Source organism: Astatotilapia calliptera, chromosome 5, assembly GCF_900246225.1.
Source record: "Astatotilapia calliptera chromosome 5, fAstCal1.2, whole genome shotgun sequence".
Taxonomy (NCBI): domain Eukaryota; kingdom Metazoa; phylum Chordata; class Actinopteri; order Cichliformes; family Cichlidae; genus Astatotilapia; species Astatotilapia calliptera.
The window spans coordinates 3,014,949-3,041,956 of record NC_039306.1 but is presented as its reverse complement, the minus strand read 5'-3'; the positions used below and the strand labels follow the sequence as shown (position 1 = coordinate 3,041,956).

Here is a 27,008-nt window from a genome sequence, read left to right as displayed (position 1 = left end):
GAGATGGTAGTGTGAAAAAAATGAAGCTGTCTTTGACCTTAAAGGCTACAGATTCTGGAAGTATGGGGTGTCCTCTCTCTTTACCTCAACCTGTACATAAACTGTTACAATAATCTGTTATCTCTGCTCATTAATCTGTCTGCTGTCAGCGATTCTGTGTAACTGTCGCAGTTATTAAACATGTTAGAGCTAAATGTCGCTGATATTGTCACATATCACACCGGAAGTGCAGTTATAGCTTACGGCTTTAAGAGAATAGAAGGAGAATGAATGTTTCTTTTTCTTTTTTGTGCGTCAGTGCGCTGGGAGGAGTGGCTCCGAGCTCCCTTTTTAAGAGATCCTGTAACGTTTGATCCTCTGAGGATTTGTGCAGACATGGAGCTTCTGCCACTTCTGTTTCTAAGCTTCTGTTTCCTGACTTTGTCCGGACGGACGTTTGCTGCTGAATCCGGTAAGAAACTCACTGATTTAGACTGATCATGTGTGCAGGCGCAGTCACGTTTCACAGGAGCGGATGGAGCTTTAACGCTGCTCAGGCTGCTGCGTTAGTGGGTGGATGACTGCGGAGTCTACACCTGTGACATCAGCTTTTAATGCAGCCGCATTTCAGTATTGAAAAAACCAGAGTTGTTTTCTGTGTTGATCGTTATTTATTAGCGAAACTTATTATTTCGTTTGCATGTGTTTTACGTACGTGTGTGCGTCTTTGTCAGTGCGCTGCTTCCTGTAAACGCATCTGTTTTGGTCTCTGTTTAGACTGTGTGACATTTGTTTCCCAATGAACCTCATGTTCAGTTTGAAACACATATACACTGTTTCTACGAATACAGAGATAGTGTAGAGGTAGTGTTTCATAAAGAAAGACAAACAAAAGCGAAAAGTTGAGAGTTGCAGCAGCAAAACGTGTCAATTGTTGTCGATTGTTTTGTTGTTTTGTTTGTTTGTTTGTTTTTTGTCTCAGTCCAGATGTGACTAAACCTGTCTTTATTTCCCTCTTAAACAAAAAATGCGAAGATCTCTGCAATGAATCAGAAATGTATTCATCAACCCTTTGATGCATCTTTGTGGTAACTGAAATATGATATATGGATATCAGAATCAGAATACTTTATTGATTTGTTGGCTTAAAAAATAATAACAACTTTACAACAAGAGAAAGTCAAGTTTCAGCTCAGGCAATCACTATCAAAGAGTGTTTTCTACATTACAATAGACAGCCACGCTACTGGAGTCATGGTAAAGCTAGAAGTATTATATGATTATGCCTAACTCTTTTTATGGAGCCAACATTTGTGAATTGAATTTTACTTTTTAAAAATATTTGCTCTGTGATTTTAACTCCACTCATTAACATAGAGGCTTTTCCTGGAAAGTTTTGATGGCAGAGGGGAATGCTGGGAAATATGTTACCTGTACCTCCTGACATTGATCTCTGTTGTTCATCCAAAATTGTTGCATCAAGCGGATGCAGTTATATAAGAATAGGTCAACATGCAGAGAGAGTCAATTTTAATGGACCTCGCCTTCTGTGTCCTGATGTCAATGATGCTACACGTAATCTTTTCAGTGAGAGTCTTATAAAGTCATTACCACACATAATTTAAAATGCTGCTAAGTGGCGCTGAAAAGAGTAACGCGAGCAGAGAGCAGGACGAGAACTTTGGATTTGAGCCGTTCTGTCATGTTTGAGATTGAAACGTTCTTATCACTTGTGCTGATAATATGCAGTCATACCTTGAGTTATTTATGATCTCATTTGCCATTTGCCAAGATTTTATTTTGTAAGGACACTTCCTGTTATGTTGCTGAGATTATGCCAGAAGGTTCCAGGAAAGCTGATGCTCTGACTGGGGTTATTGCCCATCGTGCTGATAAAAAGCGTCACACAAAGTGAAGCGTCTGACTGGATATTTTTGATAATTACACTATAATACTTAGGGCTAACAACTGATTAAAATATGTAATTGCAATTATTTGACAGATTTATTTTTTCTGTTTTAAAAAATTAATATATAGATTTTTTGAAATTTCCTAATGCTCTTGACATCATGGCAGTGCCAGATAAATTGGAGGTGGTTGTAGCTTAGGAGGCAGAGCACGTCATCTAGTAACCAGAAGGTTGGTATTTCAATCAAACGGAAAGAAAGCAATACCTTAGAAAAATATTAATAATAAATAATAATAAATGCTTGAATGAGAAAGTAAATTAAGCAAGTTGTATAAAATGCTTTGAGTGCTCAGGAAGAGTAAAGAAAACAGTCCATGTATGTTTTTCATTATCGCAACTTTATATGCATGTGTGTTTTCTCATTAGTGTAACAATACAATACATAACACATACTATAAAGAATATTCTGTAAAAGGTATTGCATGCTTATAAAACCTGCTAGGAGTACACTTGAGCTTATGCTCATCATTACTTTTCTTTCTTTGCACTGAGACAGTTGTTCAAGCAGAAAAGCATTTTGATATTTTTAGATGACAGGGCTGCTTACTTCTTCTGAAAAACATGCCCATACAGTCAAAAACAACCTCTCACATCACATAGATGTGGCACCTGTTGCCAAGTACTTATGTGCAAAGTGCAAACTATCTCACTGTGTGCTGTTTCATGTTTGGACCACTGCTGAGATGGTCTTCTGTGTAAATAGATGGCTCTGGCCTGTATTGCTGCTCTTCATCAGATCAAGCTATGACTGAAAGCCTCTTGCTTGTAGAATGGTCTGTCCAGCATGGTCTCCCTTTAACGAGTGGGCGGAAGGTTCTTCACATCACCAAGTGATATTCTAGGCTCTGTGTACCACAGTGATAACTCTGTTCACATCTGCAGTGGTCTTGTTGAGAGAACCATGTGACAGAGCTTAAAAGCTGAAGTAGCACTTGATTTTCTTAATCACGCATCTAAGAATTAGAGGCATTAAAAGGAATTTTAAAAGGCTTCATTACTGAGTTAACTTTGATAGTCCTAAGTATAGAGTGTGTGTGTGTGTGTGTGTGTGTGTGTGTGTGTGTGTGTGTGTGTGTGTGTGTGTGTGTGTGTGTGTGTGTGTGTGTGAGAGAGAGAGAGAGAGAGACAGAGAGAGAGAGAGAGAATATGAGATGCAGTGTTTGCTCTGGTACATTGTGTTGGTAAAGGTCACAAATTATTGTGTGGAGTTTTAAAGCTAACATGACATGATTTTTTTTCTGTCAATAGAGCAGATCAAAAATCTGAAAACAACACAAACACTGCGCAGTCACATATTCATGGGAATTGATGAATTTCGCGGTTCTGATTACATTATCAATATCACTTATTGATTTGATTCTTTATTGAGTCTCATTGGCTGATTGTCACCACCATTTCTAAGCAGCATATTGAAGACATTACTTTTATGTAAAATAATTACAGGCTGTCTGGTAAAATGTTTGCGTATGTTGGAGGTATTTCCCCTCTTTGTTGTGATAATTGTTGGTATCATTACCAGAGGCGATTCTAGGATCAGAGTTTTGGGGATGCTGAGCAGCTCCAGCCAGGAAAAATAAACTTTACACATCATGGTGAGACTTCTTCCCTGTCTCTGTCAGTCCCTGCATCCTTAAATGTCTTCAGTTGTCCCGAGTTCCTCTGACTGTCTCCTTGGTGCATTTAAACCCCTGTTCCTCCCTGTCCTCATCGTCTGTTGTCTTCGTCTCCGTTATTAGTCATCATAATTTTACCATCTCTGTGCAAGTCTGCAAATTTCTTTATTGAATCATAAGATTCTTAAAGTCATCAAGTCTCTCTGTGCCTGGGTCCTCATCACAAAACACGACATCACTGTTTTGTACATTTTAACAATTTAATCCCCACATTTGTGAAAGAAAAACAAAACACATTTTTGTATGTAACAAAACCATCAAATCTGATAAAGGTTATTTAAATGCTGCTAAAGAAGAATGGATTGGAATAAAAAAAAATGCATTTCCTAACCTTAATTACTGCGTGAGAATAATGAATGATGCTCACAGTGAGTAAAAAGTAAACTGAGTGCATTTTTTGGACAGAGATTCACTTTTAATGTGTATGTGTAATATAATACAGACACATAAAAACACTTCCAAAACAGAAGAGTCCTTGAAATGTACAAAATATTAATAAAAAATTATAAAAATGGAGGCAACTTTGCCTGTTGTAGAATGTATGAAAAGATCTTTACTGCAGATACTAATTTTACTAATTTAATAATACTAATTTTGTGTTGTAAGATTTATGAGTTTCATGCTTTCATAGTGGTGCTTGGGAGAGCTTGACATTTTCTCACACTGTAAAAGGTTTGAGAAACACTGATAAGTGTATGTGTGCTTTTGGAAAACATTTAAAGCTGCAGTACAGAATCTTTGAAAGAAGCTTAAAACATTTTTAGAATATAAACAGAGCATCTGCTTCTCTTTACAGCTCCTCACTCCACCAGGGCTGTTTGGCTCTTTCTGTGTGCAAATGTGATGTACGTACTGCAGCAGTCATACAGACAACTGGATGGTCCAAAAGTTGGCCGACCTATTACTGGCTGAGGTTTTAGAAGAGTTGTGGCTGAACCACATAAAAATATAACATTAATTTTAATCTCCCCAATCAATGATAATGTTATGTTGGAATGTTGTTAAAGAGGATAAAAATGTTTCAACCCAGTTTGTTTTGCAGATTCTGTACAGCAGCTTTAATATAGGGAGAACACAACTTCCAGATTGTGAGTAAAATCAGGTTTTTTCTCTTTGTCAGTTTAACAGTTTCTGTTGTGCCTGTCACTGCTCCCTGTCTGTTTTCTTACCTGGTTCTTCCTGACCTTGTACTTTCTCCTCACGTTCCCTCTTTCCTCTCTCCCTCTTTGGACTGACAATCATACACAAATAGATTGTATTCAATTAGATGACAAATTAAATTAATATAAAAAAAATACTATTAAGATCACTAACAAAAAGTCCTCTCTCAGTGTACTTTCAACCAAAAGGCAAATAACCAAACCACACGAACATCTAATGAAAGATAAATATTGAAACACTGATCCAACATTATTCTTGATTGACGGATCATTTGATTTTACACTTTTACCTGAATGTGGCTCCTTTTTTCTGAAAAAACTTCCTCATATCCATTATGAACCTGGCTGTCTCTGTACACAAACACACACACACACACACACACACACACACACACACACACACACACACACACACACACACACACACACACACACACACACACACATCCAGTCAGTTAGCTAGTTAGTACCTTGGGTGTGATATCGGTACATGCACATATGACAAAATAAGCAGCTTCTCTCATTCCATTTCAAACAGGGTGGCAACAACAGCAAGCTATGGACAATTTAAAGTTTTAGATTTTAAATAAGCTATATAAATTTCAATGGGAGCAGCAGGATGATCAAATGTCGCTGATTTTACTACAGAGCAGGACAGATTGTAGGGTAGCAAACATCTTCGGAAAACACATTTTCAACACTGCAGGTTACCTGGGTGTAGGGGTGTGTATTGGCAAGAATCTGGCGATATAATATTTATCATAATACAGGGTAGACGATACAATATATTGCGATACTAAAAGCCAGACGATATTTGTGTTTAGTAGGACTAAATTTAATTAGGAAAACTCACAGTAAACAGTCCAAACTGTTAAATGCTTGACATGAGCTATCTGAAACAAAAACACTCTCTCTCTCTCTGAAATATCAAGTATTTTTTTAACATGAAAAAGTAAACAATGTAACACTGAGGTCTAACTTGCTAAGTACTATGATTGTAAAATACTTATCCAAAAATTGCTCTATGGAGCATCAAAACAAAGCACTTTTTATGTGACCTTAACATAAACAAATATAAATCAAAAATGAAATTGCTTGAAGAATCCATCCAAGTAAACATTAACAAAAAATGTAAAGGGCTATTACAATTAAGTAAAATAAAGTACAGCTCTGCAGTGTCCATCAATGGAACATTTTTAGTACAACCTGAAAAAAGGAATTTACTCATCTAAATAAGTGCTTATGAGACTCAACCAAAATGTCAAACATTCTCATATCAGAGATTTTACATGTTATAGTGTTTTTTCAGTGCTTATTTTTTAATTTCCAGATTTTTGTGCAGGAATACAAGCTGATCGACATGGTCAGCTCTCGGGACACTTCTTGGTGCATTTACTATGTCTCCTGCAGAGGAGAAAACTCTCTCTGCAGAGACACTTGTTCCAGGAATGCATAGGAAACTCCTTGCTACTTTGGATAGTTGAGGGTATTCCTGTTCATGGTCCTTCCACCAACTGAGAGGATTTCCTGTGAGAGGCAAAGGGGTCTCATCTCTATACCTCTTGATCTCAGCTGCAGCAACATCATGTTCTGATTTTGGTGCAGTATTGTCACTAGTAGAGGCAAACGTAGCTCCGAGCAAGTCCACCAATGCACATGAGGTCCTCTGTCTCTTTAGGGGTGGCCGAGGGATGGAGTCAAAGTTGTCTTTGATATGTGGGTGATGAGCCTCCTCTGTGGCATTCTCTTCCTCCACCTGTTTGTCAGTCTCCTTATTCTTTTGCTGCTGAAAAACATTAAATTCAAATAGTAATATTGTCAGAAAGTCAAAATTCAAATCCAAGATTCACCCTGTTCTGCACTAATATTTGATGACAAATGTCATCAATATACTTAAAAAATAAAATAAAATTTATTCACTTGCTTATAACTTCAGTTGAATTTTCCAAATAAATTCATTCATTTATTTACTTACATTTTCTTCCTTCTTTATCACAGTCACCTCAGTGTCCAACAGTCTGGAATAGGTCTCACTGGTCTCTGCTTCAGACAGGAAGGGCAGGTCCTTAAACTGAGGATCAACAGCTGCCATCCATAGTGTCTCCCTCTCATTTACATATCTCTTTCCCAGATCTTCTGCTATGGCAGTCTTAATGTCCCTTACTGTCGGTGTATCATCAACACTTTCTTGTGCACCAATCACAAGCTTTGCATGAAGAGGAGCAATGATGGACAGGGTTGGCATGCTCTCCTCTGACATCACCAGGGTGGCGTCCTTCATAGGCTTGAGTGCCCTGACAACTTCTTCTGCACATGTGATGTCAGACTCAATGTGAAAATTTCTTTTTCACTCTTCCTAACTTCTGCAGAAAGAAGAGCTGCACAGATGGCTGGTTGCTGTTCTAAAAATCATTCTATCATATCATAGGAGCTGTTCCATCTTGTAATTACGTCCATGATTAACCTGTGAGCTGGTATCTGAAGGAGGCACTGTTTCTGCTTTGCATGTCAAAGCAATTGTCTCTGCCAAGCTCAGGGAGTCCAGCACTGTTGCTTTGACTTTGTGGTACAACTTTGGCAGAGCGATGTCCGTGATGTGTTGTCGGGAAGGAACGGTGTAACAGGGCTCCAGCATTTTAATCATATTCCGAAATCCTTTATTCTCCACAACACTCAGAGGACGCATGTCTTTGGAAATAAAAACAAGTACTGACTGCGTTATTTTTGTTGCACAAGTTGAAGTTGCTGGGCGTTTCGAAAAGTTAACTTCTTCAATTGTCTGTTGAGCGGGATCACCTCGTTTCATTTTAAAATTAGCATTTGACGCTATGTCGCTATGGCATGTGTGTTCATAAATTTGTTGTGTTACCGGAATATTTGACTCTGGCAGTGCAGATTTTACAGACTGCATAGCTCTTGTCATAGTCTTTACTGCCTTCTTTTGTCCTAAATCCAAAATAAGTTCACACATCAGATTCGAAAGCTGCTGGGGCCGGCTGTATCCTCTCCTCTTCAATCATCAGTTAGCTAGCACAATTGGCCACACATCCACTGTTCTGCTTCTTTGGTTTTGGCAATCTAGACGCTTCTACAGTTATTGCGAGACCTCGATAACTGTAGAAGACCTTGATAAAACTGATTTTGAATATCGATTCAGTATCATTGCACAAAATTTCGCGATATTTCGGTGTATCGATATTTTCTTGCATCCCTATGGGTGTAATGGTTTTCAGCTAAAAAGAAACATGGTCTACTCCTACCTAACTATATAAAGAGTAACTGAAGGTTAAATGCAGCTGAAATGTCCTGTTTTAAGCCAGCTGCATCTCAGCCACCATCGCTCTGGCAGAAAGGGCGCTAGAGCCAGAGCAGGAGAAAGCCGAGCTGGAACAAACCATTTTGTTGTTAGAATATTACGTCTCAACCAAGTACTGTATGGTTTTTAGATTTTTAGTGGTGTGTCACACAAACAGCAAATATTCTCAAAAAAAGTAAGAAAACTTTGGGAGTGCTTTGATTCGTTTTGGGGGTGCTTCAGCTGTGTGTTGGTAGAAGGGAGAAGCATTTCTGTAACAGCTCATGTGGATGCAGTAATATTAGCAAAAATCAATATTCAGAGAGAGTCCTCTTTAATGGACCTCACCCTCTGACTTCTGTAAACAGAAATGTAATACATGCAGTAAAGATGAGCTATCATACTCATTTCCAGCTCCATACTTGATTCTTGGACACTACTGGAACAGTTTATCATGATTAACAGTTCACAATGATCCTTGTTTATCCCAGTCTGGGCCTTGGTGCAGCCTCTGAGTTAGTCCTCTCTGTAACAAGCTCTTCAGCTCCTTCAGCCTCAGTTTAAACCAGTTACTCTCACACTGTGCAGTGAGGCGTGGACTACAGAGGAACAATGTGAAGAGGAGCTAAAGCAAAAAACTGCGACGTTTGCGATTTCATGTTGTGACTGTTTTTCTTTTTTGTTGAACTTGGATTGGTTTTTGTTGTTCGTGATTAATAAAAAAAAATAAGCGTGAACTTTCTTCTGGTTAGCTGTCCCTGACTCATACCTGACTTTTCCTTCTGTCCTCATCAATCTGTATGAAAACACACTGTTTAATTAATGTTTTGTCTTTCAGGGACACCTGTGACCAGAGTGACTGTGAAAGAAGATGATGATGCCATTTTACCCTGTTCCCTCGACACCAATGAGAACATTGAGTCAATGCTGTTTGACTGGAAGAAAGAGGGAAAGCAGGTGTTCATATACAATAATGGCACACATCATAACAATGACTTTGAAGATCAATCTGTGGAGTTCAAAGGTCGAGTCTCACATTTTCCAGAAGAGCTGAAGCATGGCAACGCCTCCATAAGAATAACAGACACTAGGCTAGAGGACAAAGGAAACTATATCTGTATTTTTCCAAAAAGTCAGTCCGGTGGTATAAGATTCCACATTGAGCTTGCTGTTGGTGAGTGCTGTTATGAATCAGGTGATTACTTACAGATGAAACAGCCAGCATGCACATCTGGCAGGGTCTCACCCCCACAGCACACCTGCAGTGATATTTGCAATATCTAATGAAAAAAACTGAGACCTTCCCATGTTCATGCTGCCCCTGCACCTGTCTACTTATCTAAGCTCTGAGGTGCCCTCAGATCCATTCAGTCTTCACTAAACAAAATAAATCTCTGTGAATGCAACTGTAAAAGGTGAATGAAAAAATTCTGACTTCACCTGAAATTTCAGACTGACAGCTGTTCAAATTGTTTTCTGATTGTGTCATAACACATCCACCACCATAAACCAGCCTTTTGTATAATATACATAAGGACATTTATGGATTATGTGACTTTGCCTTCCTTTTTTAGTTAGGGATTATAACAATATGTCTAATATAGCAGGTTAACACTCCTGAATTTCTTTTCTCAAGTTTGAACTGACTGCCTATTGATAATTACACAGTCACCTCTAATATTTGTGCTTTTTTCCCTTTCAGAGCCCATATTAACTTGTTAGAGCCTCTCACAGTCATGTGCACTTCTGCATGTCTGTAACTACCAGAACAAACGTTTTAATCATTTCCAAACCATAAATATCTGATACCTGCCTGTTTGATCACTGTGAAGTAAAATCTGTGATCTTTAATGTAGTCTGTTAGTTTTACCTTAAGCTCTAACACAGATCATTTGTTTGAGGATTATACAGGAAATGACTGAAGCCTTGATATTTTTAGCCCTTTACTTCAAGTGTTAAATACAGTTAATCAGTCATTCTAAGGGCTAAGAGGCTAAAACTTGCAGGCTATCCTCTTCAATTTGTCTACAATAAATGTACCAAATTTCAGGCTGACATATAGAAGTAGCTGTAAGATATTACAGTTTAGTTCAAAGTGCAAAGCAGAGCATGTCTAATCAATTACCTTAAAACGCCACAATAATCTCTCCAAAGTTAACAAATAATAAGGATTAATTGTATTTTTTTGCCGTTCAAACGTTCGTAAATACTAAACTACAAAAACCATCTGCTAAATAACGAAAATAATAATTAAGTATTTTTAATAGGGTCTTTTTCGACAGATAAAATTGGTTTTCTATAATTTATTTTCGTTCAATTGAAACAGCGAGGTTAACTACATTAACTTCCATATGTGGTCAGACAGGTAATTTTTCCAGATTCAAAAGGAGCGTGGTTTCACTGCGTTAACTTTCTATCGGATGATGATAGCTGTCAATCAAACAGCCGTGTGATTGGCGTAAAGATTAATTTTTCTGTTTGACTGATTAGAATAACGGTCTCGTGGGCGCGTCGCTTCAGGTCGGCGGCAGATGCTGATAGGTTATTGATGTTCGTGGGGGTTTAAGGATTTCAGCGATACCAAACTTGATTGGTGAAGTAATCTTACAATTCCTTAAAACTGGCTTTAAAATCCCAGTTTTGTTAGTTTGCTTAGCTCCGATAAAACTTTTTGACAGAATAATTTCATTTTTTTCAGGTTGTTTTTACTTCCGCTTGAACTGAAACGAGCTGAAGTTAATCTGTGGGGTTTTTTTTTTCTTTAAACGACCCCATGTTTGTCTTTTAAACTCTGTTTTTTGTCCAATAAACGGCTTTTTAATGGTGATGCTAATAGCTAGAATGAACGTCACGAACTATTTACTGCCGTAAATTAAGACGCGGGTGTTTTTAAGTCGTAATCCTTCACTGGGGTTCATGAATCTACTGAAAGATAAATATCTGAGCTTTAAAACGACGTATAACGTCTCCGTGTCTATGTTGTCCATGTCATGAAAATATACAGTATGTTTATTTATTAATATTTCCATGCAAACCCGGGTCGCATACAACCTCTGCGTTTTAAAAAGTTAAAGGTCCGAATCATCGCAGGTGAGTCATGCTTGTTGACGTCACTGATATTTGCCTCCTCGTGTGTATACGTGAACTCCTTACAAGTTATTCAACCGAGTAGAAAACTACCTTATGAGCTACATAAAGTATCTTATCCCTCTCAGTGTAATTTAAAAAAAAAAACAGTTCTAGTTATATGTTTTAAGAGAAGTGTGGATTTGTTTTGGAGATTGCATTTTGTTTTTGCTGATATTTTCTGTAACCTCTACAGTTGTTCAAATATTTATTTATATTCGTATTTATGACAATTATAAACAGCACTGAAATCCTTCCTATTTTTTTTCCTGTTGACTGCTTCTCTTAGCTTCCACCAACGTTGTTAGCAAACTTGCTCAAATAAATAAATTGTGATCGGTGAAAAGCTCAGCCTATCATCGATAGTTGATATATTTGTCCAATTGCACAACCTTAGTCCAAACCTTTTCTCTATATAAATGTCTGCATGTGAGTCTAAAATATTGTTGAGTAAAAACTCTGAGTTGAGATAGTACTCTTTTCTTTGTTTTCAAACATCAAAAAGAACTGATTTACTGCCATTTTTCTTTTACAATATTTCTATTATGTGTTTACATTCTTATTATATTCTTATACAATGTATTATGTGTTCACAGGTGCAGCTCCAGAGCCTTCTGTCACAAATCTTGATGAAACAAATGACTGGGCAGTCCTTAAGTGTGATGTTAAGGGTGCTTACCCCAAACCTACGGTGGAGTGGTGGGACAGTAACAATCAAATCATTCCTTCCGAGGAGCCGCAGGTCTCTAAAAAAGGAGAGCGCTTTTACGTCATCCTCAAAACTACTGTGAAAAAGACTGGCCGCTATCGCTGTGCTGCCACACAGAAGGAAATCTGGCATCAGGCACATACGGAAATCAATGTGCGTTTGAATGGTGAGTGAAATTTTAATCTTAAAATGTTTTAAGAAAATAGTGTTTTTCAAAAATGTGTGCACAGACTGAATGCAAAAAATTATGTCAGCACAGAAACAAAAAAATAAATAATGAAACGACATGCAGTCAGATGTCTGGAAAAAAATTTTCAGGTGAAAAAGTAGAGGTGTGTGATAAAACACTGCAGCAGACAGATTCACTGGAGCCGAAGCAAAAAGTAACTCGTAGCCACGATCACCCCAGTTGTCGTTCTTGTGCTCAAAGACTCACAACTACAGTGAGCTCAGAGGCGTTATTCTGAGTGAGCTTCTCCGAATAGGTAGATATCTTCAGCGTCTTCGATCGACAGTCCCACCAGGTTCAAATCCACAATCTGGCTAGTTTGCACTGGTTTACCTGTCAATGTAAGTGTGTATGTGTATGTGTATATATATATATATATATATATATATATATATATATATATATATATATATATATATATATATATATATATATATATATATAGATAATGTTTTGTAAAGCAGAATGGTCCAAAATACCTTCAGCCACAATCCAGACCTTAATTGGAACCAACAGGAAGCGTTCAGAGGCTGTAATTTAAGCATAAGGCGGATCTACTAAATATTGATTTCATTTCTTTCTTTCTTTTTTGTGGTACACAAATTTATGCACCTGCCTGACTTTGTTTAAACAATTATTGCACACTTTCTGTAAATCCAATAAATGTCATTTCACTTCTCAAATATCACTGTGTGTGTGTAATTGTTTTATTGTAACAACCATCGATTTATACAGGAAAATAATGACTATTAACAAGGTTGCCCAAACTTTTGTATCCCACTGTAAAAGCAGAGCAATAAAAACATTTTCTTAGAATTAATTTTAAGGAATGGAGGTTTAGCAAGAGGAAAGAAGGAGTCTCTGAGCAACAGCACAAAGATTCAAACATCCTTCTGATGGAGGAAGCTCCAGCATCATCATCCTCACTGCTCATAGCAGAAACCAGCCTGGTAGCTGTGGAGACGCGCAGGAGAAAACAGGAAGTTAGATCCATGTTGACATCACTGAGCTTGCTGTTGAAACCTGAGGTCTGCTCATGACATCCCTTCACAGGCTGAGGGTTACATCAGTGTTTTTTTCTTCTGTTTCAGAGTTCCCTGTTGGATGGGTCATTGCTACTTTTGTCTTTTGTGTTCTTTTTGTGTTAGTTCTCCTGTATTTACTTAGAACTAGAGTATGTAACTATATTAACGGTAAGTTTTGATAATGTGTTATTTCAACAATCATGATTAGCAGACAATAACAAATTCTTTATCACATTCTTAAACATTTCCACATTTATTTAAAATAATTTTGTTTTCCCTCCTGCAGGATTACAAGCAGCCAGGGAATATGTTTAAAACAAGTCACAGCACCTCACCTTGACCATGACTCAACCTTTAAATGAGGTGTGTGTGTGTGTGTGTGTGTGTGTGTGTGTGTGTGTGTGTGTGTGTGTGTGTGTGTGTGTGTGTGTGTGTGTGCGTGCGCAGATGTGTGAGCAGCATCTGCAATCATGCCTCGCTGGCTAAAAAGCCTGTGCTGACTGTTGTACTTGTTGTTGTTGGAATGTGTCAGGCTGTGAGCTGCGGAGCTGCAGCCGACTGAGAGTGTGACAGCAACTGAGTGTCAATAAAGATGAAAAGTGCTGAAGTGTGGTCGGGTCTGTCCTTACTGCCACAGAATTATTGTCTGAAGACCAAGAAAAATGCCCAACAGATTTATTTTCCCAAGTGGATGATTACATTTTTTGCTATACTGGTCACTTGATATTCATATACATTTTATTAGATTTTTATTAGAATTTTTTGATTTTGAGTTATTACAATCAGAACAGACCAGACCGTGGGTCAGAAAAGAAGAAAGAAGATAAGTTACAGTGAAGGTTGATAGAAGGAGAGGGAGGAAAAATAAGAGAAGAAGAGGGATAAAGAGTGAGGGAGAGAGAAAAAAACACTGAAAATCTGCTTCATCACCTGCTGAAAAAAAAAACAAGCAAAAACAATACAGCAGGGAAACCACATCAACAGCCAACACATGCATAAATAACAGTAAATAATATCTGTGAAGGTTCTCAGTCATCCAGGTCATGGTATTTTAAAGAGCTTGGAAAGAAAAGTGTCTGGACTTCTTTAAGTTGCTTGAAGACATTTTACCTTTCATCAGACAAGTTTCTCCAGTTCTAAGTCACATGAAGTCACATGATATGGTGGGGCTAGGTTTCAAAGCGGGTTCACCCGAAACCTTGGCCGATTGTGACCTACATCCGTTTTCACACCGTGTCGTGATTAGTGTGATTAGTTAGAGAATCACAGGGAGTTCCCCCCTAGGACTTAAATCTGGGACTCGCCACCATTTGACCTTAGAAATGGTCTATCTGCAACTTTTCTTCACTTCGACGGCATCAGGTAATGTTCATATGTTGATTTGCGGTTTTCTTCCATTTTTGAGCTATAGTGGTCCCGCACTATAACACGGTTCACCTTTCACGGCATCACTGTTTTGCGGATTTTTTTGTGCAGTTTTGCATGCTTTTATTTAACAGCGCATTGTGTCATGTGTACGGATTGGCTGTATACCAATGTCAATCAATCTCATCTTGTGTCTCCTGTACTGTACAGAATGCTTTCAGCTTGTAAAATTTACACAAATCTTCGATCGCTAGCAGTGTGACTCTGAAGTGCTGTACTGTATGTCTCTAAGTTTTCTCCCCAACAAACACACCAATGTCAGTGAAACGTTTTGCACCGAAAAAGGCAGCCGCGGGTGACTTCGGTTTCATTCTGTAATACTGGACTTAATTTTCTACGATGGTTAAAAAATAAAGTTGGCTCCTTCACGGATTTCACCTATTGCAGGTTATTTTTAGAACATAACTCCTGCGATAAACAAGGAACCGCTGTACTGCAGAATATATTTAAGGTACAAGGTTCTTTATTCGTCACATGCATAGTTATACAGGTATAACACACAGTGAAATGTAACCTGACATGCTCCTCGACTTGTGCATATACATTAGGTCAGGGTTTGGCAACCTTTCTGATGATGCCATCTAAAATTTCCTTGGAAGTCAATTTGCCATGTAATTGCATTAGCAATAAATTGCAAAAAGCTACTTAGAAAAGGATCCTGGTGTTATTTGTCTCTCAGAAACAGTTCATAACTTCCCTTCAACTCATTCATGTCACCTAAAAGGTAAACCTGTTTCTCCATCACCTGTTCAGCTCTGATGATTCAGTAAGGACATCTTCATGTTTCCCTCTCACCACCAGGGGTGGAAGTAACGAATTACAAATACTCACGTTACTGTAATTAAGTAGATTTTTTGGGTACTTGTACTTTTATGAGTAATTTTTCAAGTGTGTAATTTTACTCATACTTGAGTAAAACTTACACCATGTAATCTACTTCGCTACTTATAAAATCAAAAGTCGCTACTGAGTACGCCCACAATTTGAATTATTATTCAAACCTTTCATCTGCATTTTTGCAGCCAATAAGGCCGTGCAATCGCGACCACGCCGATTTAAGACATAAGCAAAGAATAAACTCCGCTGCAGCAGCAGGCACAGGTGTCTAGAGGTGCTAAATGGTGGAGTATAAACTACTTTATAGACGGAAGATTTGGAGACAAAGAAGCCAAAATGGAGACAGAGGACAACACTGTCAACCGTGAAAATGACGTAGAAAAGACGGAGGACGCGTGCCCGTGGCCATACCTGGAGGAATTTTTCGTGTACAGAGGGAGAAAAGGAGACAGCGTCCAGATGCAGTGCAAACTTTGTTTGACCTCTACAGTCATTTCAGCTTACAAGACTTCAGCATCTAATCTAAAAAAACACATTGAGGTAAGAGGTTTTACAACTATACATGTATGATATTGCTTTCTTATTTTTCATGTGTGTTAAGGTTACTAGTTTGGCTAAGATATTGTCACCGCCATTGGTTAGCCTGATATTAAAATAAGACGGAGCTAGCTAACGTACGTGTGTGTGTGCATGCATAATTGAGCTACAATTCGTAGGAATGTTTTAGCTTATTATTTGGATAACCACCGTCATTACAATAAATTAAACTTGTAGTCATTTAAAACTCACAGGCCTACAATCAGCTGGCCTATATTTAAAAAAAAGCGAAAGTCCACAGCCACACCAAACAAGCTCTCAGCAAATACACAAGCCAAGTTACCAGACCGGATGTTGAGAGCTGCAAACAAACATGTTCCACAAGCAACTCTTGACAAGCTTGTCATCAATTTCATATGTGAGGGTCTACAGCCATTTGCAGTGGTAGAACAGCCATCTTTCAAAGAATTGGTTACCACATTACAACTTCAAGCCAAAGTCATCTCCAGACCCACTGTCCGTGCCAGAATCTATGAAGCTGCTGATCACATGAAGATGACTTTGGTTGCAGCATTGGATAAAGTCAAATTTGTTGCTACCACTACTGATTGTTGGTCAGCTCATCAGAAAAGTTACCTTAGAGTCACATGCCATTGGATAGAGGAAGCGTCCCTGGAAAGAAGATCTGCAGCACTAGCGTGCAAAAGATCGAGAGGGTCTCACACATTTGACATGCTTGATGGTGCGCTTGATGATATCCATTGCCAATACAAGATTAGAGCCAAAGTTGTAAGAACCACAACTGATAGGGGATCCAACTTTGTCAAGGCCTTCCATATGTTTGGGGCACAAAATGATGCAGATGAAGCTGAAGATGAAGCAGACCCAGAAACTATTGACCTGACTGACCATAGGGACTACCATGAGGCAAGTGCAATTCTTGATGAAGACTCTGGTTTGGAGTATCAACTCCCGCCTCATCAGCGATGTGCATGTCACCTGCTAAACCTTGTGGCAACATCTGATGCTGCCCTAGCAGAGAGCATGAATGAAACCTACAAGAGGCTCTCCCGTGCAACCTTTGCAAAATGCCAGGCCATTTGGAACAAAACTGGCCGATCTCATTTGGCTAATGAAGTGGTAGAGGACAAGTGTGAGCTACAGATCATTCGTCCCAATGCAACACGATGGAATTCAACCTACCTTGCCATTGAAAGGATAATACGCATCATTGATGAGAAGGGGGAAGATGCCATCAGGAGTATTTGTGAGGAGTTCAAGGTGAAAATGTGAGTAAAATTGGACACCTACCAATTGCCAATTTTGTGAATTTTCCTTAATGGATGGTTAAAAACGTGAGCAGACTCTTAATATTAAATCAGAAGATCCCTATTATAGTCATGGTGGGTTTTGTTGTTGTGCCTTACAGGTTGAGTCCTGCAGAAGTTGCATTCCTAAGGGAGTACTATACCACCACGAAGCCACTGGTGAAAGCTTCGAACATCCTTCAGTCTGATTCCACTTCCTTTATGGGATGGCTCCTGCCAGTAGTCCAACAACTACTGTCCAAACTTAGCAGGCTGGAGACATCAAGCAAAACATGCGTGCCACTCATCAGAGCCCTGCAAAATGGCCTTCAAAAGCGTTTTGGAGCGATGATGGAGGATCCAGAGTTGGCTGCAGCTGCAGTCCTCTTACCCAAGTTCAAGACTTCCTGGACTGACAGAGCAGATGTAACAGAGGCTGGTAAGGATTCATGTGATCCCATTTTTGTGTATTTTTACATTTGAACACATGCCTAAGTGAGTATTTCACCTAATACGTTGTAAGTTATTGATGGTCTGTCCTGAATACTAAACAATTCTTTTTGAGAATTTGCCGATTTTAAATTTGTGTTCAGGAATAATCACTGAAATTTAAATAACAAAATTGTGTTATCTACTTGCAATTACAGCCTTGACATACATCAAACAACATCTTGAAACAACGGAGCATGAGAGTGAGGATCAGCAAAGAGAGTCATCTGATGAAGATGAATTCCTCTCCAGACCAAGCTCCAGAAGGCTGCAAAGTGCAGTTGAGCTTGATGGTTATCTTTCTTGTGCCACAGACACCACGGAGCTGCTGCACTCCTTCTCAGGTATCAAAAACCTCTCTCTTAAACTGAACACAGCTCTGCCTGCTTCTGCTGCGTGTGAACGACTTTTTAGCTGTGCTGGTCTACTCTTCACAGCCAAACCAAGTCGGATTGCCTCTGTTAATTTAGAAAACCAGCTCTTGCTGAAACTGAACAAAAGGTTCAGAAAGTAAAGTGTGACAAAAACGCTAAGCGTTTAAGACACTTACCTGCCTGTTGTTCAGTGTATGGGGAAAAGTTTAAATGGTTCTACGCATGTTCAGAAACATTTTTGTCATTGTTTTAACAAACAAAATTCCTCCTTTTATATCTACATTTATTTACAAAACAAGTTACCTTTCTATACCTTGTTCATCTGAGAAATGTGCTTTGAACATAAATATTTATACTGGTGAATCGAGTCGAATGCCTGCTGTTGACGACAGAATAAAACGTCAGTCTGTTAAAAAGTAATTCATACTTTGAGTAGTTTTTGAGAAAAGTACTTTTCAAGAGTATTTTTTTAACACCAGTACCTTTACTTGTAATTGAGTACAACTTAACCAGTGTAACAGTACTTGTACTTGAGTACAAATTTTGAGTACTCTTTCCACCTCTGCTAACCAAACTGACATCATGACCAGCAGCTTTACTGCTGTGGCTCCAGCAAACATCAGCTGATACTAGAAATTGATATTAAATGAATTCTAACATCAGCTGATCAAGCTTAAATGTGCTGCTGTTGTTTAACACAACATCCCCTGGTTTCCTCTTTCTGGCACAAAGTGGGTGATAAACAAACGAGAGACGGGACTTGTGTCAGAAATACCGATCAGCTGATCATTGATCAGTTTCATGATTGAATGAGAGAAGAAGAGGCAGCTGACAGCGTAAAGACGCAGAATAAATCCAGCTTTGTGTCTTTTTTTTCCATTCTAGCTGAAGTCCAGGACAAACTGTTCCTTTTCACCTCAATAAGAAATGCGCAATATTTTCTATGAATACGAGACGATTCCGTTTTTAAGGGGCGTTTGGCGACTCTACTAACCTTATGAATAAAATAAAGTTCACTATCAGTAACATCAAAGCACCCACCCAGCTGTATAAAAACTTCGTCATGCTAGCTAGCACGCAGTACGAGTTATTGTAACTGACTGTAAAAAGTCAGCACAACGAAAATAAACTCCACCTAATCTTGGTTTATATCTGACTCAGACAGACTGCAGGTCATAACTTCTTACCTGAAGTTCAGTTCACCGCCTCGGGTCTCTTCTCCTCCTGCCTTTCCGTCATCCACCTGCCAGCGTGTTGCATCTGCTGGCCTCCACCACTTGCTAATGTTACTGAATCTGTGGAAGCTCCGCAATAGCCACCACCAAACAACTGAGTTATTTTTACACATCTCCCAGCATCTGGGCAATCCACCACCTTTCAGTGTTTATACCGTTACAAAAAAAAAAAAAAAATCATCGGCCCATAAAAAAGAAAAATCACCCGGTGGGCTGATGCTGATTTTTCGTTTTTATGGGCTGATGGGTTGTTTTTTTTTTGGGATAATGTTTATGCTTTATTGACTCGTACTTTTGGAATCACCCTGTTGTGAGAAAAGGGTAAGCTGGGAGAGAATACAGCATTATACAAGCAGAGTGTTTTAGCTGTATCCGTAGATCTAAGACATAAACCTGTTATTTAAAAAAAGTTAACCGAAATGCAGATTTAATTTTAAATTATTTCATGAACTGTCCAGGAATTACAAAGAGCTTTATACTGATATGCTAAAATTCTCTGAGTGTATTGGCTGTATACGACAAGTATTTGTAAATCATTAGTAGTTACTCTTGCATAGGTGTTTTGCTTGTTTTAAATTTGTCCACTATTTATTTTCAATTTTTGTATTTTGTAATGTATCTCTGATTCACTTTTTCTTACTGACCGTTGTGCTCGCATAACATGTGAATCTCCTGAGTGTGGCATTAATAAAGTCTGTGTCTATGTCAAACCTGAAGTTTAAACTCCTTTTTTAAATTTACCAACATTTCTGATTTGCAGCTAAGACTGTGACATGTTTTCACCATTTGCAAGCCAGAAGAGTGATCACTCTTGAAGCCTGGTTGCTGCACAATACTAGGACTACTAGTACTAGTTCTAGTACTACTGCTACTGCACAAAGCATACAGTATTGTTCAGGAATTTCACAAATTTGTTTAAGTCTAATGTGTTGGCTTACAGGTAAACTTGTTTTGGAGGTGGATAGGATGATAGGATGAAAACGTCCAGCATCACATAATGTTTTCTGATCAGTAGGTTTGGAGTAAAAAAGAACTGGACGTATATTTGTCTTTTTTGGGCTACTTTTATGTCAAGAAAGTTAACTTATTTAGAACTGTGATCAAGGATAACACATAAACCCTTGAAAATGTGAATGTAAAAATTGTACAAACTCCAGAGAAAGTGGCAACTGATGTGGCAAAAGTGCAGGCAATGTTTTACTTAAGTAGAGGTACAGCTGTTAGTGTCAAAAACACTTGAGTAAAAAGTTTGATAAAGTATCGGGTCAGAAATGTGCTCAAATTGAGGAAGTCAAAGTAGTAACCTAACTGAACCTTGTGCTATTATAAAAAAAAAAAATTATAATATTAGTAGATAGGACTACAAACTTAGTCTGGTGGTAAAAGGCACAAAGGCCTCAGGGGGACATTTGGCAGCCAGGGTTAGAGCTCAGACACCTGGAGCCTGGGGGTTGGGGCTAACAACACTGACTGGTAAAAGAATCTAACATCCAAGTGTTACATGTGTTGCAGCTGATAAAAAGCCATAAACCACTGTTTAGAGGTTGTTGTGGAAGTTTTCCATTTAATAAAGCCTGCAGACAAGCGATGAGCGGTAGCTAACATTCTTTAATCAAGACAAAGAACAGAAACCAGGCTTGGTGAGGGACTGCCATCGCTGGGGCAGAGGATGAGCAGAGTCTCTCACTGAGCCTAGCATGGCTCTCAGTTAAATACCTCCTACAGGAACAAAAGTCAGTACACAGCTGTTTTCACACCTTTGGTCTTTCGCCCAAAGAAAGTTTCACACTCCCTTGCTATCTCTTACAGTGGAGAAAAGACAAAAAGACTCTTCCTGTGGAGTTGTCTGCTTCCCCCCAACTTCCTTACCAGACCCCCACCACCTGTCTAACTGTTTGAATGGAGTATGAGGAAAACATGCTAAAACAGTGACCTAAAAGCATTACCAATAAACAATGTGACCAATACATAAATGATCAATACATAAATTCAATAAAGCCTGCAAATTCTTGTATTTATACTGGAGAGCAAAGAAAAATTAAATGCTACTTGTACTATGGAAATCAGTTTCATAAAAGCTACATAAACAGACCTGAAGAAGATTGTGTTTGTAAAACTAGCGGTAACGTCTGAGAATTGTAAGTTATATCGAAACAATTTGTGTTGTTAATCCTGAATGATTCACGGTGACAACATCATAAGAAGAAGGTAATTTTACTCCACACACACACACATTTGGAAAATCACATAGTTTGACCATAAAAAAATTAGTATTTGAGATCGCTGCACCAACATCATTAAAGAAAGATACCTTTACATGACACTTTCATTTTAAAAATATAGAAATTTGAAGTTTTTTATGTAAAACATAAAAACAAGAAAAACGTAACACGTTAAAGATGTCGTGATGAAATTATTGATTATCTAGATCAATGGTGATTCCATCCGAGAGTCTACAGGGTGAACACTGAGGCTGGGTTTTAGAAATACAAGATGGTAACATGAGACACGTTACCTCTGACACCATTAACTCTAGTTTAATGTGTAAGAAGTAAATGCATCACAGAAGGTAAAAAGGAGTTGCTTGTCCCTTCATTTGTTCAAATAAATTACAACTGATTTGCATAAGTTTGATGCATAATTTAAAAAAAGAAGAAGAAAAAAACAGGTCTTTGAAATAGTTCACATCATCTAAGCAAGACTCGATCGGAACCTCAAATGTTAAAGTACTCTTAGTGATTGTACTTTTATTACCTGAGCTAATGTAGATGCTCTGAAAAGCCCCCTGACTGAAAAAAAGAAGCACACATTTGGAGAAACTGTGCTGTAACTTCACATATTGTGAAGTTTTCTGTCTTTTCTTTGAGAAAAGAAAAACAGATAAGTCATAAACTCGTTGCCATACTGGTATTATGTAAGGAATGCACACAAAGATTGTGTTAAAAATGTGAGCTTCACAGTTAAGGTACAGTCCCCACCCATAGAGTCCACACACACCTTGCCATAGATGTAAGAGGACTGAAAAAAAATGTGTAATAATAATAATAAATAAAACCATAAATGTTAATTGAGTCATTCGATTTGTTCTACCGGTACATTGGAAAATTACTTTTTGTCCACCATTTGTGTGACTAACAGTCTCGCTACCAGGTGACTGATGCATAGATGAAAGTGAATTGAAACTTCTGCTGTACAGCTTACTAAGGGGTCCTGTGATGGGCCATGTGCAATTACACAAAAGAACAAGTTAAATTTCACCATAACCCTGACTGGAGAAAAGGACAGTTTGGAAATTTAAATGATATTACAACTGTTGCACATTACTCTGCTATGAGAGTGACTTCAAGATCACAACCAGATTTAAAACTGAATCTAACATCAACATTCTTGCCCCTGGAAATAGCTCTAAGATATTAAGAGAACTTGGCAAATGAGATGGCAGGATGGCAAATAATGCACTTTAAAATGAGATCTTGTTGTTTCATTGGAGCAGTAAAGTATCGTAACAAAGAATAAATGCAACTATGTATGAACAAGTATGACTGCTGTGAAGTTTCCATGTTTTACCTACAGATTTGGGGCTGCTAGTTTCCTCTATGCATTTTCTTATTTAAACTTAGAACCTCAAAGTTTAGCAGCAAAACACCTGTTTCCTTTTTTCCATCAAACATGTCTTTCAGCCATCTGTGTTTATCAGTGCAATATGTCACAATCTTTTTTTAATAACCTCAAAGTACACAAATACAAGATTTAATATTTTATTAATCAAAGATAGATAATCACACATTGATACAACAAAAAAAAAGATTTTTATAAAAATTACACACGGTGTAAGAAAAACATTATAACATACAAATAAGTGTTTTATGATAATCTGACATACTTTAAAAGCGAAAGAATAAACGTTTTTAAAAAATCATGTTCTTTGATGAACACATTACATGTATCCCATTTTCAAAGTATAATGTAGGGAGCAAAGTGTTCACAAAAACAGTTTTAGAGGACTTACACACGATTACTTTTTCCACAGTGCTTGTATGCCTCTTGTAAAACTATGTACTTTTCAAAAGTAAGTACTGAGTATTATGTTACTTATTTATGCACAAATGTTTAATAATGAAGAACATTGCTGTTGGCCACATGTCGGGAAAGTTATGTGACATTAGCAATGTTTGTACTAACTTGGTTTTAAAGCCTTTACTTCAAAATATACGCCGTTCGATAGTTGACCTTAATCTTACAGAGAATGTGATTGTGATGATTTCATGGATAATTAAAGTCAGTCATATATCCACAAACACAACAAGCAGAAAGTCAGTGATGCTGCTCCGTTTGCAGCCCTGAATATCACAGCACAAGCAGGATTCACTGCACTGTTAATGTGAGCTATGTTATATTGCTGCCTCTGTTCGGTGGTGTCGAGCCAAACGGACTTTAACGTGTGTTTGAACGAGCTGACGGTTCACTCGTTAAGCTGAAAGAAAGATGCTTTAATCACAGCAGTCACACATGTGTCCACTGCACCATCTGGAACTCTTCTTGTTTAGCACTCGTAATAACACAAACACTAAATCCTCCTGTTTGTAGCAGTGTGTACACCTGTGATAGGAGTAACTTTTAAGTTTAAACTGCAGATGTCTATTATTAAAACATACCTCCGTTATAAAGCTTTCAAATGTATTAAAATGTTCATATATTTTTGTATCACATGCCATTACATCCTGTCACGTACACACACACACACACACATGCTGATAAGTAAGCTTGAAAAACAGGAAATGCTATGCAACTGTCTCTTGGTATAAATAAATCTGACTGCAATGCCTCGGTGTGAGTATCACCTGATTACTCACCCGTGCACGTAGCTCTATGAAACTCCTTATGACTGTCTTGTATTCCTTCATCGTATTTAAAAATGTCACACACCACTGACATCCTGAGACTGTCACCTGTCTGTCTGTCCTGCACTCTCTCTCTGTTTCTTTCTCTCTGATTGTGGAATAAAAGTATGAACGTGTGTTTATAAGTTACATTTGTGTTTGAATCCTGCAGCTTATCACACATTTGATTTCCATGTGTGACGACTGCAAGTGTCCAGAGTGAGGACAGACTGAGGGACCCACTGCTGCACATCATCTGTGAGGCTTTGCACCCCTGATGATCCACCAGGACAAACTCAGCAGTGTGTGAGGAAGAGGAGGAGGAAGATCCAGCAGCAGCTGACAGATGGAGAGAATAGACAGACTGTTCCCTGTTTGTGAAGGACTGCTAGGAAAGTTTAACATAACTGTCTGTGCTGAATCAGTCTTATTAGGTAATGTTCACATAATGTGATCATCCCAGTGTTTCCAGTGTGGGAGGAAGTACTCAGGGCCTTCAAGTTACACACTATGAAAGGCAGCAACAAGTTTAATGTTCAGAAACCTAAAGTCTGTATCAGCAGCAGAATGGAGCTAAAAATAAATGTTTGTTTCATTTCTATGAAGCTTTGAGTATTTTGGATCAGTAGCACTGCTGTGTTTGTTGCATCATAATGCTGTAATTGTTTATATGCTTTATATATTCTGAGGTAAGTTGATCTATAGTGTTACATCATATTCTATAAGGATGTTATGTGTTTGTAGACTTTCTGCCCAGTTTGACCCATTTAGCAGAAGTCAGCCTGTTTAAGGCTCTGATATCTATTCTGTATGACTTAAAGCAGTTATGACATGGTCTGATTTTCTCACCCAATAAAGGAATATTTCATATATCAGTCTGCTCTTCATTCTATCAGACACAGTTATCACAGCTTGTACATTTTCTTTTTATAAATATATGTAAGCAATGAGCCAAATTTAGTAATGCCAACATACTGAAGGAACAACATTTGTCTCTTATATATGATACACCTATATATATATATACACTATCAAAGATACTTGTCTTTGAGTGAAGATTTAAGGTGGTAAGACATATAAATAACTGCAACTTGAATCTGTACTGAAGCTCAGTATTTGACACAGAGTTCATGTTCACTGCTGTAATAGCTAATAATGATTAATATAATAACTATAATATTGGCCATATTATATTTACATTACCAAAGTGATATGACTTTAGTCTCATGAACAACATGAGCTAATTGTTATTTACTAACTAATCTTGAAATAACTGTTCAGTACAAAAATGAAGCCCAACAATCATGTTTTACTGTCCTGTGGTCTCAGCCTCAGATACTTATCAAATCACACAAAGCTCATGTAGAAACAAACAAACAAATGAACAAAATATGTTCTCCTTCATTTCTGCCAAACAAAGTTGTATGACACGTTTCCAGCGGTTAGTATCATGGTTGCTAGGCAACCTGGGCAGCACGACGGAGACCAGACCGTCCCATACAGACAAACGTGCCGTTTATTTTGCAAATCGAGCTCAACACTGCCCCTAGCGTCCTGGAGCACTTCCGTTGTGTTTTGGAGTTTGCAAGTGTTTTGTATTTTGTACTTGTTTTGGAGTTTGTACATGCTTTGTCTTTAGGGGCCACCATAGGTGGAATTTGAGAAAAAAGACTAAGTATTTTTTCAGGACTTTTTGCCCTAAGTTTTGGGAATAGAGTGGTCCCTATCAAGTAATTCTAGGGGGGATTTGTTGTGCGCAACCCCCCGTCTTTTTGGAGAAAGACGGGGGGTTTCCTGTTGACTTATCTAAGGTTTGGGGATAAATGGGAGTCGCAAGAGTTTTCTGCAACTCGGACTTTGGTTCTCATTTTCCTTGTTCGGATTAAACAAATGCAAATAAATTGAAATAAAGTTTTCCAACGGGGCATGCAACCTGTATCTTCCGCCATACTGAACGTTACAAAAGCACAAGTTTAACCAGGGCCGGCCCGTGGCATAGGCCGTATAGGCAAATGCTAAGGGCGCCGTCCATCAGGGGGTGCCACGCCAGTGTCACAGTTGGTACTATTATTTCTAAATACAAAGTTTTTAGTTTGTTTTTAGTTTTAGCTGTTTTAGGGGGATATCTGTGTGTGCAGGTGACTATTACTGTGCATAATTATTAGGCAACTTAACAAAAAACAAATATATACCCATTTCAATGATTTATTTTTACCAGTGAAACCAATATAACATCTCCACATTCACAAATATACATTTCTGACATTCAAAAACAAAACAAAAACAAATCAGCGACCAATATAGCCACCTTTCTTTGCAAGGACACTCAAAAGCCTGCCATCCATGGATTCTGTCAGTGTTTTGATCTGTTCACCATCAACATTGCGTGCAGCAGCAACCACAGCCTCCCAGACACTGTTCAGAGAGGTGTACTGTTTTCCCTCCTTGTAAATCTCACATTTGATGATGGACCACAGGTTCTCAATGGGGTTCAGATCAGGTGAACAAGGTGGCCATGTCATTAGTTTTTCTTCTTTTATACCCTTTCTTGCAGCCACGCTGTGGAGTACTTGGACGCGTGTGATGGAGCATTTTCCTGCATGAAAATCATGTTTTTTTCTTGAAGGATGCAGACTTCTTCCTGTACCACTGCTTGAAGAAGGTGTCTTCCAGAAACTGGCAGTAGGACTGGGAGTTGAGCTTGACTCCATCCTCAACCCGAAAAGGCCCCACAAGCTCATCTTTGATGATACCAGCCC

At 38.3% G+C, this 27,008-nt stretch overlaps 2 protein-coding genes across 2 annotated transcripts; both read left to right on the top strand.

The window, feature by feature from the left end:
- Window positions 1-301: 301 nt before the first annotated feature.
- LOC113021855 (butyrophilin-like protein 10) lies at window positions 302-13,575 on the top strand. Its single transcript, XM_026166651.1, has 7 exons — window positions 302-451; window positions 8,915-9,250; window positions 9,779-9,786; window positions 11,145-11,166; window positions 11,799-12,077; window positions 13,232-13,333; window positions 13,452-13,575. The coding sequence occupies exons 1-7, from the start codon at window positions 376-378 to the stop codon at window positions 13,478-13,480; spliced, it is 852 nt and encodes a 283-aa protein (XP_026022436.1). The 5' UTR covers window positions 302-375; the 3' UTR covers window positions 13,481-13,575.
- A 1,924-nt stretch (window positions 13,576-15,499) lies between these two features.
- On the top strand, window positions 15,500-18,505 carry LOC113021854 (uncharacterized). Its single transcript, XM_026166650.1, has 3 exons — window positions 15,500-17,253; window positions 17,394-17,710; window positions 17,919-18,505. Exons 1-3 carry the CDS (start codon window positions 16,316-16,318, stop codon window positions 18,272-18,274), a joined length of 1,611 nt encoding a protein of 536 aa, XP_026022435.1. The 5' UTR covers window positions 15,500-16,315; the 3' UTR covers window positions 18,275-18,505.
- Window positions 18,506-27,008: the final 8,503 nt, after the last annotated feature.

Bases quoted from the DNA above. Each gene is read 5' to 3' on its own strand.
- LOC113021854 (XM_026166650.1), top strand. From the start codon at position 16,316: ATGTTGAGAGCTGCAAACAAACATGTTCCACAAGCAACTCTTGACAAG. The intron at 17,254-17,393 runs GTGAGTAAAATT...TGTGCCTTACAG, and splicing joins GAGGAGTTCAAGGTGAAAAT to GTTGAGTCCTGCAGAAGTTG. The intron at 17,711-17,918 runs GTAAGGATTCAT...TTGCAATTACAG, and splicing joins AGCAGATGTAACAGAGGCTG to CCTTGACATACATCAAACAA.
- LOC113021855 (XM_026166651.1), top strand. From the start codon at position 376: ATGGAGCTTCTGCCACTTCTGTTTCTAAGCTTCTGTTTCCTGACTTTG. The intron at 12,078-13,231 runs GTGAGTGAAATT...CTTCTGTTTCAG, and splicing joins AATCAATGTGCGTTTGAATG to AGTTCCCTGTTGGATGGGTC. The intron at 13,334-13,451 runs GTAAGTTTTGAT...TCCCTCCTGCAG, and splicing joins AGTATGTAACTATATTAACG to GATTACAAGCAGCCAGGGAA.